Consider the following 17500-nt stretch of genomic DNA (forward strand, 5'->3'; position numbering starts at 1 on the left):
TGCTAGAAAGCTATCTTGAAAGGCTACACCACAACTTGCACTTTGTACTTATCCTCTAAAATTTTCCAGAAAGCTAAATTCAAAGGCTGCACCCCAACTTGCATTTTGTGCTCAGCATCTACAACGTATACAAAGTTGCTAGAAAGCTATCTTCAAAGACTACACCCCAACTTGCACTCAGTGCATAGCCTCTATAACGTATACAACGTTTCCGGAAAGCTAAATTCAAAGGCTACACTCCAACTTTCACTTAGTGCACAGCCTCTACAACGTATACAAAGTTTCCAGAAACATAATTTCGAAAGGCTTCACCACAACTTGCACTTAGTGCTCAGCCTCTACAAAGTTTAGAACCCTTTCAGAAGGCTAAAATCACTAGCAAAGTCATTTTTCTGCTATTTGCATTTAAAAATATTGACACACACGTAAGTCCATTTCTTAATTGTTACAAAAGTGGTCTTATATACTTATTTTCTTTCTAATTGGAATCCGTTAATTTTCTTCTCTCCTATTTTTTTTTTTTTTTTTTAGAATTATACTTTGAAGATATGGCTTTTAAGGCTTGTTTCATGTGAATATATATGTTCTTTTGAAATAAAAGAACAGGAAAAGGAGTATCCTGCATTTCCAACTAGGGTGTTAGCTTATCTAATTACCACAACAACAACAACAACAACAACAATAATAATAATAATAATAATAATAATAATAATAATAATAATAATAATAATAATAATAATAATAATAGATTTTGTGGGGTCACTTTCTATTGATAACCCTGAAGTGTCAACGCACACAAATTATTAATTATTATTATTATTATTATTTTATTATTATTATTATTATTATTATTATTATTATTATTATTATTATTATTATTATTATTATTGTTATTATTATTATTATTTTTTTTTTTTAATTCTAGGTGAAATCCTTGAAGATACCATGGCCAAAGCATCAATCTTATTCTATTAACTAAAGTGAATATGTGTCCTACCTGAGAAAGGGAATTTCTATATTCATTAGGATCTCAATAAGGAGCATACCGAAATAGTTTAAGAAATATGGAAGAAAAGATACGTGAAATAGAATTGTTTAAAAATATAGCTTTGGATTTGTATGAACTGATGTAAATCAACTAGTTACCACCTGTGATTTATTGATACACCTTGTCATTCTTTTTTCTTTTTTTTTTTTTTTGTCTTTGTATTTACTAACAATAATAGAGAGCGTACCTACATGATTTGAGAAATAAAGATACATAAAATAAAATATTTGAAAATATAGTTTTTTATTTTTATGATCGAATGTATATCAAGCAATTGTGACCTATGATCTACTTCCAAACCTTGTCATTCTCTCTTTTGCCATTTGTATTCACTAAAAAAAAATAGAGAGCAAATCTAAATAGTTTAAGAAATAAAGAGTATACATTATATAAAATCTTTGAAAATATAGTTTTGGATTTGCATGAACTGATGTACAGTTTATTAAGTAATTGTGACTTATAGTCTATTGCCAAACATAGTCATTCGTTTTTTGGGTCTTTGTATTTACTAATAACGATAGAGAGCTTAACTAAATAGTTTAAGAAAGAAAGAAGACATATAAAATAAATTATTTGAAAATATAGTATTAGATTTGTATGAACTGATGTATTCAAGCAATTGTGACCTATGATCTACTGCCAAACCTTGTAATTCCTTTTTTAGTCTTTGTATTTACTAACAAATAGACTTTCCTCTCCTCCCAGGGGCAACGCCCCGCTCTTCTAGATGCCCTTTCTTGCCTCTTCGTCCTTTCGTCCTTCTACATTCCCTTCCTTCTACTTCTTACTTTTTTCCTTTATTTCCTGGAATGAATACCATGTATTTCCACCTCTGCTTTTATTATTATTATTATTATTATCATTATTATTATTATTATTATTATTATTATTATTATTTTTATTACTTGCTATGCTATAACCCTAGTTGGAAAAGAAGGATGCTAAAAGCCGAGGGAACCCAACAGGGAAAATAGCCCAGTGAGGAAAGGAAATAAGGAAAATTAAAAATTAAATATCTTAAGAACAGTAACAACATTAAAAATCTTGAAATGATGCTTAGTGACAGCGATGACAAAGATGCTTATTCCCCAACTCATTCCTCTTTTCCCCAACGCTCCCCTTTATCCCCCATTGGTAGGAAAACAGCACCATCAACAGCAACTAAAGCAGAGGCCATTTAGCAGATTTCATTAGCATATCTATTAGGTAAAGTCGCGCCTATGTCTGATTACCGAGGGCGCGAAGGGAGGCCCAATAGGGACCCATTAATATAGGGGCAACAACTCCCCCCTTCTCAAGCCCCCACCCCCCACCCCATCAGCAAAATCTTCTTCCCCGTCCCAAGCCGTCTGTTCCTTGGATCCCCCCTTAGGTCCTGTTCTAACACCCACCCGTCTACCTATCATCCGTCCCATCCTGTATACCTCTCAAAATGAAGAGATTCCTTCTCCTCCCATCCCTGTCCCACAGTTGGAGATCCCACAACACAGGTTGACAGACTCTCATAAGTTAGACGTTATGACTGTAGGATTTTTACAAGTAACTAGTGCATAACAATGGGGTGTTTTGCTAGGAGAAGGGTCTTGCCTGTATGTGGTTTGTGTGTGTTGATAGAATGTTTTTGCGCGTGTTTATTAATGGAGCTATTGGCCATACTGTCTGCCTGTTTTTTATTTTTCTTTTATGTAATTATTGAAGATATTCAGTCTGGACTTATGGAACCCTTCCTTAGACTATTAGATATCTAAATATTTCTCTCATTCTATTTTCCTCTTCCATGGCCCTTTAGCAGAATTATCAATGATTATTATTATTATTATTATCATTATCATCATCATTATTATTATTATTATTATTATTATTATTATTATTATTATTATTATTATTATTATTATTATTATTATTATTATTATTATTATTATTATTAGATAAGCCACAACCCTAGTTGGAAAAACAAGATGTTCTAAGACCAAGGGCTCCAATAGGGATAAATATCCTAGTGAGGAAATTAAATAAGGAAACAAATGAACTACAAGAGAAATAATGAACAATTAAAATTGGATATTCCAAGAATAGTAACAACATTAAAATAGATATTTCATATATAAAGTATACAAAGACTTGTGTCACCCTGTTTAACAAAAACCTTCGCTGAATCAATCTTGTGCGTGTGTGAGCGTAATCACTATTTTCTTCTTAGTTTTGCTATCCTCTACGATTTTACGTTTGGTAAAGGAAGAGGGATGAAGACCTTTTGACTACACAAATCCTTAAAGGCAATCGCCCAACTGTTATTATTACGGAAGAAAGCGTTATCCAGTCAGTCATTGCTCTCTCTCTCTCTCTCTCTCTCTCTCTCTCTCTCTCTCTCACACACACACACACATACAGAAGTAAGATAATAAATCTTTATTTAATTTGTTCAGCATAATGTCAGTCCTCATCAGTAATAGTAGAAATAGTTGCAGTAGTAATGGCAATCGGTTACAGGTCTCTCTCTCTCTCTCTCTCTCTCTCTCTCTTCTCACGCACACAATGAAGTAAGACAATAAAGTCTCATCAATTTCATTAGTACAATCTCAATCATCATCATTATGAGTAAAAAGAGATGCTGTGATGGTGAAAACCAGTTTAATCAAAGTAATAACTTCAAATGGTGACCAATTGGAGGATGTATCTATGTCTTTCCCTGTATAAAGTAATAAAAAACAAAATAAAATATCGAAATGTTTCTGTAATTTATGGCCATCTTCCTTGTAAAAATAGTTTAAGATAAACCAAATAATTTCAGTGGTTTCTTTTTTACATATTAGTTTAATTAATATATCCAAAGAATTGAAGCAAAAGATGTCTACCATGTTTCATGGGTGGTTTCTCTTTTATTTGCCAAATTAGTTTCAAATTATACGAAATGACATCAATGTCCTTTGTAGTTCATGTTCTTTTCTCTATCTAAAGAATCTCAAACAAGATAAACAGAATGAACATAATATTTTCTGTTGCTTAAAGAGTAGAAATCGTGCTGGCAGAAGGCTACCTTAATCTCACAACAACAAACAACTGTAAACTTGGACTGGATTACAAGTATGTATTTTTCCTTAAAACGTCTCACCTCTGAGGTACGTTTCTGAAAAATAGGATTGCCTGATTTCAAAAAGCTGGCGTTGCAGCTTACAATTCAGATTGTTTACAAACTTATGTATAGAAAAATTCTAGTATTTGGATTAATTCTTGGATCTGCTTTCCTTGATTCCACATTCCATTCAAATATGTCCGTTGTAACAGCCTCTTGGAAACGTCTATGCCTGCTGATATACTGCACTTGGGTTCGAGACACGCTCAAGCTCGATAGTTTCTTGTAGCGTCTGCAACCTCAACTTGTGAGCTAAGGATGGGGTGACTGGAGGAGCCTATAGGTCCACTTGCTGAGTTATTAGCAGCCATTGCCTGGTCCTTCCCTGGTCCTAGCTTGGGTGGAGATCGGGTATTGGAAATTTTCCTCCTTGGGCATTGTCACTGTCCCTTGCCTCTGCTATTCATTAACACCTTTAAACCTATATTTCTCAGTTGTATTTCATTCTGTTATGATTTTTTTCTAGACCGCCTCCCTTATAGGGTACAGTATTAAGTATTCCAACCTTTATAGGTTTAATAACGATAAAATATTCCAAACAGCAGGATATTCATTCCTATTTTGATCCTTTTTTCCAAGCCAGTGGCTATAAAATCCATCTTATGTCTTATATTTACCAAACGTCTTTCATACGCTTGTAGGGACGAATCCTTGAATACTGGCATCAAAGGGCAAGGTGGGATAGACTGTTTGTAGAAATGTGTTTAAAGACACCGTACTTTAGAATCTATCTTCCGATAATGTTTTGCTTACAGTTGCACTGAATACATGCTTGTAAACTCTAGCTTAACCTATTCAGCATAACATGCCTTGAAATATTAATCTTATGTTCTACAGAGATAAGTGAATTGGTATCAATTTTTGCCTTTATAATTTAAGAATTTCCACAAAATCTTTAAAGTAAGATGAAATATCTGATAAGGTATTTTAGAAGATTAACTATAAACCAACGATCCATGAATGATTCAAAGACTCTCTTTGCGATGTAGATACAAATAGGCTATGAGGATGTATCCTAGTATAACTAGATTTTAAAAAAGACACACGATAAAATATGTATTAAGGTATTTTAGAAGATTCAATATAAACCAACCATCCATGAATGACTCAAGGACCGTTGTTGCAATGTGAATACAAAGAGGCCATAAGAATGTATCTCAGTGTCACTGAAAATTATAAAATGAAATTAAACCCAACAGCATAAAAGATCATTAGAACTGTTACCATCGGCTGAGCCCTACATTAGATTTCAGTTTACCACTCGTCAGATGATAACGGAGCCAGCCTTGAATCCCCCTATTAGTACGTCGTTTTGGAAAAGAATCGACCTCTCCCCCGCCACAAAACATCCCCCTCCTCATCCCCCCTTCCCCTTCCAACCCACTGGAACTGCCCAACCATGTGGAAACTCGTTTAAACCATTGGTATTTTCTACGCCATAACTTTTGCAAAGTTGTTATGGTAGATTACGAGGAAAAACGCCACGCAGAAAATACGACGGAAAAAATCGGCATAAAATTCAACTTTGGGGCCCAAAAAAAAGGAATGCTGGAAAAAATTAAATGAACATTCATGGAAAAAAAAGAAAGACTCATGGAAAAAAGGCTTAGCAGAAAATACGGTTCACGGACCCACCGAAAAAATTGGGGACAAAGGCATAAGTTGAGAAGGTCAGTTAAGACTCATCGTCACACTAACAAATGCTTTTCTATGCACGTTTGGGTGCATGTGCGCGCGCAGGCGAGGACATCGACCCACGTATAGAATTATATTCATAAAGGAAAACAAGAGAGAGAGAGAGAGAGAGGAGGTGAGAGAGAGAGAGAGAGAGAGAGATAATCGGATTTATATATTGATACGAACAATTTGTTCATTATCTTATATCTAGATTCAAAGTCACACATCAATATATCTTTTATACATATATTTCTATATATACATGTATATATATACATACATACATATATATATATATATATATATATGAATCTCTCTCTCTCTCTCTCTCTCTCTCTCTCTATATATATATATATAATATATGAATATGCGTATGTGTATAGAACATCTTTATCATGTGTCTTGAACCTTTGTATTTTGCTAAAAAACACTTGAATCTCGATTTTCTTTTGTCAGAAACATAGCTAAAATCCTTACCAGATCTTAATATTTTTTTTTTTTTTGTTAGAAATACATATAGGTTTTTTACTTCAAATCATGACCTTCCATAAAATTAAACTTAAACTATTATGAAATCATAATATTTTGCTAAGAGGACCTTTAAAGTAATCAAACTTTGATATTTTGTTAGAAATAATTTAAAATCCATTATCATATCTTAGTCTTTTACTATAAATACACAGATAACGTTATACATTAACATATTATAAATACTCATAAATCTTATATCAAATCTTGATTTGTTAGAAATATACTTAAGAATCAAAATTTATAATACGAAAATTATATTATTTGTATTTTTCGGACTTCAGTAATAATAATAATAATAATAATAATAATAATAATAATAATAATAATAATAATATATAATACATACATATATATATATATATATTATTGTATATATATGTATGTATATATATATTTATGTATATATATATATATATATATACACACACACACACACATATATATATATATATATATATATGTATATATGTATATATATATATACATAAATATGTATTTATATATATGTATATATGTAATATATATAATATATATATATATATATATATAAATATATATATATATATATATGTGTGTGTGTGTGTGTGTGTGTGTGTTTATGTGTGTACACATATACCTTCCTTGTTGGTATTGGTTTCAAAAGAACGTATTGTTTCTTAACCTTTTACTAAGGAAAAAATAATAGAAACATTTCATGTTTAAATAGAATGAGTAATTATTTCTATGTTACTCTACATTTCTGTACATAAAACTTTATTATTATTAATTTGTTTAGTATAAACAATTGGCAAAACTCCTATAGGTTAATGATAATGATTACAGACCTCAGTCGCAGCAGACTATTTCTTGACCTTTTGCTTGACCGTGATCTTGATCTTCGACCTTGGCCCTCCAAAATTTAATCCTTTCTAGCTATTTACATAACAGTTAGTCCATGCAAGTTTCATTATTCACGATTAAAATTGTGGCCGCCAGTAAGTTGTTCATAAACAATCACATACACACACATACACACACAAACAGGTGGTAAAACATAGGCTCCTTCCAACTTCGTTGGCGGAAGTAATGATAATAATAATCGTAATAAGGACGATAAAAGTCAAAAAAATTTATAACAGATATAATATTTAGAAATCTGAAATAGAAAAAATTAGCCAGGTATCGAAAAAAAGTCTAAACAAAGAGTTCAAATGTTAGGTTAATTAAATGGAGTAAGGATGGGAGGTTGTGTATGTTCGGGGGTGGGGTGTGGGTGGGGGGCGTTTAGGGTGCTAAGCTGCAACGCCACTAAAGCGAAGCAATCAATATTTATAGTTGCAAATTATCCAAGAAATTGAAAACTTTATTGATTGTATTTCAGCCTCGACGTCATTTGCATATCGTCTAACTCTTGGAGCTCAGAAAGATACAAACTTTAGTAGTAAACTGTTTTGAGCTACGGCCCCCGTTCTCTCTCTCTCTCTCTCTCTCTCTCTCTCTCTCTCTCTTACATACAAACACACATCCTCATATATATACGCTTACACATTATTTTTTCTTCCTCATATACATACTTATCGTTATACAAATATTCTCTCTCTCTCTCTCTCTCTCTCTCTCTCTCTCTCTCCCCTCTCTCTCTCTCTCTCTCTCTCTCTTACATACAAGCACAAATGCTTATAAATATACGCTTACACATTCTTTTTTCTTTCTCACTTACATACTTATCGTTGTACAAATATTATCTCTCTCTCTCTCTCTCTCTCTCTCTCTCTCCCATACACACAAATATATACATTTACGCTTAAATATTTTTTTCTCTCTCACATACATATCGTTGTACAAATATTATTTCTCTCTCTCTCTCTCTCTCTCTCTCTCTCTCTCTCTCTCATACGCACAAATACATACATATAAGCTTACACTATTTTTTTCACATACATGCATAACGTTATACAAATGTTATTGCTATCTCTCTCTCTCTCTCTCTCTCTCTCTCTCTCTCTCTCTCGCTTAAACGCACAGAGACATACACATACACTTTCACATTATTCATTCTTATCTCTCCCCAGCATACATATCGTTATACAAATGATTTCTGCTCTCTCTGTCTCTCTCTTTGTATCTCTCTTACTCCTCTACTCACGGTCACTCCCTTGCGTGAGCGTTTTATGCGAAGAGTTTGCAGGAAGAAACGAATGAGTTTTTACCATAAACGTTACCGGAGAGAGAGAGAGAGAGAGAGAGAGAGAGAGAGAGATACACAAACCCCTCCCCATGTTAAGGTATTTTCACTCAAAAAGAAGATTATATATCTGTATATATATATATATACATATATATATATATATATATACATATACCGTATATATATATATATATATACATACATATATCGTATATATATATATATATATACATATACCGTATATATATATATATATATATCTATATACATACATATATCGTATATATATATATATATATAAATATATATATATATATATATATCTATATACACATACATACATATACTGCATGTATATATATATATATATAATATATAATATATATATATATATATATATGTGTGTGTGTATACATATGTATAAATATATATATATATATATATATATTATTTATATATATGTATATATATGCATATATATACAGTATATATATATATATATATATATAAAACCACCCACATAGTAAATCTTAAATCTTAAGATCTTCAATAGCAAATTAAACTGATAATGACTTTATCGGGTCCTTAACTTAAGCCTCTAAGAATGAGATGATAATCCTCTTCATCCTTATGAATTATGTAAAATTTGTACTATAATAAATCAAAAGCTCCATGTATTGAAAGTGATAATGCATCAGATTTCATATTTAGATAAATGTGTGTACTATTATTATTATTATTATTATTATTATTATTATTATTATTATTATTATTATTATTATTATCATTATTATTTTATATAGGCTATAACCCTAGTTGGCAAAGCAGGATTCTATAAGCCCAAGGGCTCCAACAGTGAAATAAATAAACTGAAAGAGATGTAAAAAACGATGAAAATGAAATATGTCAAGAATAGTAACAACCTCATATTAGATTTTTAGTTTTTAAGCTATAAAAATGTCACAACAACAACAACAATAATAATAATAATAATAATAATAATAATAATAATAATAATAATGATAATAATAATGGTGATGATGATGATGATGATGGTTATTATTATTATTATTATTATTATTATTATTATTATTATTATTATTATTATTAATGCAAGCTATGCTATAACCCTAGTTGCAAAAGCAGGATGCTATAAGCCCAAGTACTCCAACCGGGAAAAATTGCCCCGTGAGGAAAGGAAACAAGGATATAGATAAACTATAAGATAAGTAAAAAACAATAAAAAAAAGAAGAGAAATAAGACAGAATACGTGCCTGAGTATACCCTCAAGCAAGAGAACTCTAATCCAAGACAGTACTTGTATAGATTGTATGATTTTGATACAGTGAAGTATCATTGTTCTCTAGTCATAGGTAGTGCCACAGTCTCTGTACCATGGTCTTCCACTGTCTTGGGGTAGAGATCTCTTGATTGAGGGTACACTCGGGCATACTATACTATGGTTTCTCTTCTTGCTATTTTGAAGTATTTATCCTCTTATTATTTTCAAGTTTTTATAGTTTCTATATGAAAGATTTATTTTAATATTATTATTGTTTTTTAACTTTCCTTGTAGTTTTTCCTTATTTTCTTTCCTCACTGAGCCCTTGTGCTTATAGCATTATGCTTTTCCAACTATGGTTGTAACTTAGCAAGTAATAATAATAATAATAATAATAATAATAATAATAATAATAAAAATAGCAAGTGTCGCCCAATCTTCTGCTGTTACAATTTGCAATATAATCCGGAACTGAGAATCATTACTGGTTACTGACGTTCTCATTCCCGACATTCCATTAGCGATCGAATAATGTCTACGAGCCAATCTAGTTATGACGCCGCTGATGTTGAAAAGCAAAACGACTACATTTGTGGGCGATTTGATGGGATTTACGATCGATTTTTATATGAGAAAAAAAATTCTATGAACGATTTTCATAATTTCTACCATCTTTGTTAAGCTTAATTGTTTGGTATTATCTTTTATTTAATATTATTCAATTTCAGAGTCGTTTGTCGCTGACTAATAGTTTAATTAGTTGAGAGAACTAGTGAAGGGAAAATTATCAAATGATACTGATTTTTTTTATAGATAAACAAATTCAATTCTTCTTCGTTTTTATTTTTATTATCTCGAAAAGCCAGCCTATTTCTGCCTAATCAATTGTGGTTAACAATAACCGTTCTTGTAAAGATTAATTATTTGAGAGAACTAGACAAGAAAATTATCAAATGGCACCGATATTCACTATATATAGATTCACAATTCCAAGACTGTATCTTCGCCTTTTTTCTTTTTTAAATCTCACCAAACGCCAGTTTTGTTCTGCATAATCAATTGTATTAACTATTGCAGTTCTTGTAAAGTTTATTATCACTTGACTTCCAGGCCAGTCTACACTTCCATTGGGCAACTATGGTACTACAGCACACAACTCACCAGTTTGGAAGGATGCTGGTGAAGCAGACTACCTAACGGTCTCTTTTTACAGTATATTGACAATTCGTTTATTTACATTTTTCCCTTTTATCAATTAATTCTTTAAAAGGTAAGGCCAGAAAATGGGCTGTGTGGCCTGTCCTGTACCTCATAACCATTAATATATATATATATATATATATACATATATACATATATGTATACACATATATTTATATATATATATATATATATATATATATATATATATATATACATATTGATAAATAAATAAATAGATAAATATAGTTATAAATAAACAAATTTATATACATATATATATATATATATATATATACACATTAATAAAGTCATGACATTTTCGAACATAAATGTGCTATACTAATGAAATCAGCATAATTATAAAGATAGTAGAGAAAAGGATTTTACAGGTTTACATAGTTATTTCAAACTATAAAAAACACACCGTTTATGGAATTAGTTCAAACTGAAGATCTTTTAAACAACTCACCGTTTCTGGGGTATCGAAAGATGATGTAATCTCTTTGAATTTCTCTGTCTCTCAGAAATTCCAGGTATTTGAAGAAACCAGGTCCTGGAAGAACCTTAACTTCATAATGTCATCACTTCCAGCGCCAGAAGATGGATCTCACAATCATCTTCAAGGTGTTCCTTTTTTTTTCTTGGCTGTCTCAAGGATGCATTTAGCATTGATTTCCTTCAATGACAAGCATAGCTTATTATATGCTCTTATTTTTTATACATTTCCTCAAAGTTCACACATTTTAGCCTACCTGCCATAAAGGTTTAATGTCTGCTCTTCATTGGCAGAGGTAAGTGAAAGTGACATTTTCCTAGCAAGCAGGACAATGCCCTCGAGACTGGTCGTATTTACATATGATTAGAGCCCATGTTAAGACCAAGGACGGCCAGGCAATGGCTGCTGATGACTCAACAGATAGATTTGTAGGCTCCCCCAAACACCCCATCCTTAGCTCACAAGGATGGTGAGATTGCAGCGACCAAAGGAACTAACGAATTTGACTAGGACTCGAATCCCAGTCTGGTGTTCACCAGTTAGGGATGTTACCACATCGGCCACCTTAAGCTGGGATGTTCACTATATTTCTCAATTAGGTGAAATGTTAGGGTTTTTGTCCGTTCAGTGGTTATATCACTAATAGTGGGTTCAACTGACGAAGCGACATCCATCACTCACTGTGTTTAATCAGTTACTAACACATGGCAGGTGGCCACTTTCGAATATATTGCTCTCTCAGATAATGCCTCGTTCAGGGATGGTGCTTCAGTTGTTAGCGTCTACACTATAATTATACACGTACTCGCCGTCACCATTAGTGTGCAAAAGGAATGTTGGAAGCTGCTTGGGAAGACAAGTTCTAGTTTAGGGGGCATCTCCTTATTCGGAAACTAGCAAGAGATTTACATTGTTTCCGCTAGGTGCTTTGCACTACAACAATAATTGGTTCTTTCTTTAGACAGTGCCTTCTAGAAGAATGTTTTGATCCTGAAAAAGGTTTCTTATGGGAACTTTTGTGGAAAGTCCTACTCTTGCTCGGACTTACTGTTTCCAACTTATGGATCTCTGAGGTGAAGTGATTTTAATAGGTGTTCACTGATAGTGCAGGCCGGCCTTTACATTACTTTCTTCAGACCCAGTAACACCTGAGACTATAACTATTATTATAAGTTTATCAACCAAAATAACAACAACAACAATAACAATTAGTGTCCCAGCAATAAAAGCAAATAAAAAAAAAAACTACATCTATCACAAATACGGCGAATGTAAAGGTCCCAATTACAACAAAAACAACTGCATAAGTAACAACTATATCTGAGTCCTCACAACTTCACTGATAACAAAACATACAATCACAACGGAGCAACAGCAACTGTATAATTCACAGCATCTGTATCTGTGACAACAAGGGCCCGAGAATGATGACAGCACTAGAAACAAAATTTACACTTAAAAATTTGCAGTAAGAAACGGTAAAAATCTTGGAATTAAGGCATTTACCGTTTTAAAAACGGATATATTGACGTAACGGAGTGATATTACGGTCACCAACCCGTAAAAGATGATAACAAAGTAGGGTAAAAATTACGGTCTCCCGTATTTTACTGAAATACAGCTGAGAACAGAATATTTTTACAGAACATTTCCGATTAAAAAGAAGGGGCTTAACAATGTACGCAAGAAATAATAACGGCCTTGACAATCCTCAACAACAACATTTCCAATCCTCTGAGTTTTGATTTTCCTGAGTTTTAACAATGAATCATGGTTTTAACTTATCATTTCCCGTAGAATTTCATCCAGCTGCCAAAATCTCATTGGTTCTTAAACTCTACGATTCCGTGGAAGTTCTCTACTTTCACCAACTAATAAGGTATCATTATTTATAAGCATAAACTACTCTACGCTCACCTGACGATAATTTTCCCCTATGTAACGACTAAGTTAAAATTACTTTATTCTACGTAATATTTTTCATCCGGCCTCTTGCACCAACCCCATACCTAAAGATATTAAATTACAGTGCAGAAAAAATGCCTCAGTTACAGATCAGCTATTATAATTTTTTTTTTTTTTTTTTTTTTTTTTTTTTTTTTTTTTTTTAAGTATTTTGTTAAATACTTTGTTTACTACGATAATTCAGAGTATTATTCATGGCTGTGAAGTTCTAATGTATTGGAAAATCTAGATTTGGAACTACACGGAGGTAAGACAGTGTCTTTTGGTAATCCCTATGTTTCGAATATGCGGACCCCATTCTGTTTAGGAATTTTAAAATGAAAGAAATATACAGAACGTCAGTGGAGTTTAAATTTTGAATGATGGTTAATAGCTTAAGTAATATATACAAACATTGCAAGATAGCAGCAATCATTGCAATTGATACTAAGTTCATGTAGGCGGTACGTTGTAATACAGAGTTCCAGCAATGATTCTGTACTTATATGATACTATTTCATACATATTCATTCAAGAATGAGCTCAGAGTGACATAGGACTGGCTGGATGACAGCGATTTTATTAAAAAGTGTTTTCGAGGGATGACCAATAAGGTTCCCGATGATACGATGTGATCAGCTGTAGAATGAATGATTTCCTACGATAACAAGTGATTATTGTGTTGATTTATGCGTACTAGGGAGCTGGGGAAGGAGGTTGGTACTTTACGAGGGTGGAAAATATGCGTATAATCGTTGGAGGAGGAGGACATGGGCTGATCGTAACTTGATGAATTAGGAATTTTTCTTCCACTCTAATAAAAATTCTCGCCATCTACAATGAGAATGGGAAGACCCAGGCCTACATGGCTGAGGACTATGAAGCGTGCAGTGGGAGATGATGAGTGGAGAGGTATTGATTTAAAAGCTCAAGATAGAGACGACTGGCGAAATCTAACCGAGGCCCTTTGCGTCAATACTCGTAGGAGCAGATGATGATGATGATGAAAATAAGATCCTGGAAGAGACATGTAATCCCTCATGGTACACATTCCTGATCATGAAAGATAAGGGGTCGAAAACCTTCGAGTTCCAGAACTGGTGTTTTTGAAAAAAGGAAAATTATGACATCTTATATTCCTTACAAGGTGTTTCGATCCTTTTGGCACACGAAAAACGTATCTCTTTTATGTTTCCTGCTTCTCTGAGGACACCAGCTGTCCTTCTCCTCGTAGACGTTAACAATAAGGAGATGAGGAGGATAAGCTCATATTTAAAAGACTGTGGAGAAGAGTTTCTTAGTTGAGATGATCACTCCCTCTAAAATTAGTAGAGGAGTAAGTAGTTAAAGGTTCTCAGATCTACGATTAATGGTGGCTCTCTTGCTATAATGGGGAAAATAGGGGTCATATGGAAAGGTTCCCTCTCTGAATGACCCCTATGGAAAGTTAGGGCAATGGTACAACCTCAGCCCTGGAATTGGTGGCCAGAGAAGAAACAACTGATGCCCTGATGGTGAGCAGGTTTTTAAAGGTTTCCAGGATTTTGGAAGTAGCCTCAAAGGAAAATAAAATGGTATTTTCATTAAGGTTCAATTCTATCTCCTCTTTCTTTAAGAGTGACTTGCCCACTTCCAAGGCCTCAGCAGAGGCAATGCACAAATCACGATATTCCGGATCAGCAGGTCTTTTTGGATGACAGATATAAGGGTTTTGGGGGCAGAATTTTTGACGATCCCTTCCGAGCGATGGAGTTAAGAATCAGGTGTTTGAAATTGGAAGAAAAAAACTGCATCTACGACTTCTATCGCCGAACTGTTGACAGATCTTATTGAAGGATATTGAATGAATCATGAATAATCGTTCTCAAGAGGTGAGTACATGTAAGAGGCACAAGGTTTCACAGGTGTTGGATGTTGTTTGCCTTTCGTTTATTCGTAAGTGTAGGGCCACTCACCGGTACTCACACAGCAGTCTTTTTGTTACTCTTTTCGACACCAATAGGCCCAGAGAAACTGAGACATTGAGGAGTTGGGCGGGGGTTACTCGGCTAACCCCTAGCACTCAACAAGAGTTATTATTTTTTTTTTTTTTTTTACTCTTTTCGGCTCTAATAGGCTCAGAGAAACTGAGACGCTGATGGGTGGGAGGGGAACGGGCCATAGCTCTTTCTCATAACACTCATTTTACATTTTTTTGGGACCAATAGGCTGAGAAAATCTAAGACGGATAAGAATTTCCGAACTTGGATTATATCTTAGTATATTGATTAAAAAAGAAAACTTTTATTGCACGACTCATTCCTCAATGAATCCCTGAGACAACACCACCCTCGAGTCCCTCGGAATCCTCGGAAGCACTTGGAGTCCTCAGAGTCCTCAGAGCTCCCAGCGTCCACCATTAACAAGGTAAACTAACCTTTCAAATAAGGCAGACTGTTAAAGATATCATCACTAAGGATATTGAGCCCTTAAAATAACAGTAAAATCACGCTGGAACTAACAGTTGGGTTTGATTTTGAATAGAAATAAGCATATCTAGATACATTTGATATCAATGAATGAATGATATATGTATGTGGCGTTGTGACTGCTAAGGTCATTGTCATCGGAATACGAATAATAGATTAAAACATGAAAAAAGGGATAAATAATGATAAATTATTGAAACAGTTATAATATAATTAATAAATATACTACATTCTAAAAATTCTACAACCAAAAGTAAGTAAAACCCGAAGTCATTTGAAAAGTAAATCTGCCGTAGAAGACTATATCTCCTGTAACGAAGTTCAAAATGCCAATATTATGTCTCTGTTGTCCTGAGTTATCATGAATTAATTAGGTATAGAACTGTTTATTAAGAGTATCACCATGTCGTCATTATCAGCAGCCTTAAGTATTCCACTGCAAGACAAAGGCCTCAGACATGTCCTCCCACTCGTGTCTGTTTATGGTCTTTCTATGCCATTTTAAGCCTGTATATTTTCTTAGTTCGTCAATCTGTCGTCTTTTCTTCCTTCCCCTGCTTCTTTTGCATTCTCTCTGTATATTGCTTAGTCTTAACAAAATCGATAAACGAAATAAACATAAAAAATAATTCCCTATGATGTATTTCGACACTATATACCAGTGCCTTTTTTTAACCCAGACGACTGTAGTTATTTTTTGAAATTTTCTTTGTTCCTTTAAAGTCTTTTAAAGAAATACATAAAACTTTAAGATTACAATAAAAAAACACACACAAGTCAAGAGTAGTTATTTTCTTAATTTTGTTTGTAACATCTATAGATAGTTTTAAGAAATATATAAAACGTTAAGATAAAAAAAAAACATAAGTCAATTGTAGTTATTTTCTGTGTTCCTATTACAGATCGTTACAAGCAAAATATAAAACTATTGCATTAAAGTAAAAATACACACACATACACGCACACTCACGCGGCCGGGCATTCGCATCCAACCTTGCTTGACCTGAGTTGGCACCTTGGCGGGCGGACGAAGGCCCGTCACACTTTGTGTGGCGTCGGGGGCCATTTCAATTTGACTTAGCCATTAGGGCAATGGCAGTGATTATCGACGAATGGATTCCAGATCTCTCAGAGATTCTGTTTTGGTCCTCTGACGTTTAGTGAATAGGATTTGCTTCCCTGATGTCTGCCTATGTAGCTTCGTGTCTTTTGTCTGCCTCTCTGCCTTTGTGTCTTTTGTCTGCCTGTCTAGCTTCTGCCTCTCTGACTTCATGTGTTTTGCCTGCCTCTCTGGTTTCGTGTATTTTGTCTGCCTTTCTGGCTTCGTGTCTTTTGTCTGCCTCTCTGGCTTCATGTATTTTGTCTGCCTCTCTGGCTTCGTGTGTTTTATTTGCCTCTCTGACTTCGCGCATTTTGTCTGCCACTCTGGCTTCGTGTCTTTTGTCCGCCTCTCTAGCTTCGTGTCTTTTGTCTGCCTCTCTGGCTTCGTGTCTCTTATCTGCCTGCCTAACTTCGTGTATTTTGTCTGCCTCTCTGGCTTCGTGTTTTTT

At 33.6% G+C, this 17500-nt stretch overlaps 2 protein-coding genes across 2 annotated transcripts in view; both read right to left on the minus strand.

Moving 5' to 3' along the window:
• Positions 1-17016, minus strand: part of LOC137640379 (small ribosomal subunit protein bS6-like) — a 39618-nt gene extending 22602 nt beyond the window's left edge. The window contains exon 1 of the mRNA XM_068372974.1: positions 16921-17016. Coding sequence (XP_068229075.1) covers positions 16921-17016 — 96 coding nt within the window. The remainder of the gene's footprint in view (positions 1-16920) is intronic.
• A 36-nt stretch (positions 17017-17052) lies between these two features.
• Positions 17053-17500, minus strand: part of LOC137640485 (caldesmon-like) — a 23143-nt gene continuing 22695 nt past the window's right edge. Inside the window, exon 4 of the mRNA XM_068373044.1 lies at positions 17053-17500. This exon is cut by the window's right edge and continues 283 nt beyond it. Coding sequence (XP_068229145.1) covers positions 17053-17500 — 448 coding nt within the window.

Source organism: Palaemon carinicauda, chromosome 1 (assembly GCF_036898095.1).
Source record: "Palaemon carinicauda isolate YSFRI2023 chromosome 1, ASM3689809v2, whole genome shotgun sequence".
NCBI classification, from domain to species: Eukaryota; Metazoa; Arthropoda; class Malacostraca; order Decapoda; family Palaemonidae; genus Palaemon; species Palaemon carinicauda.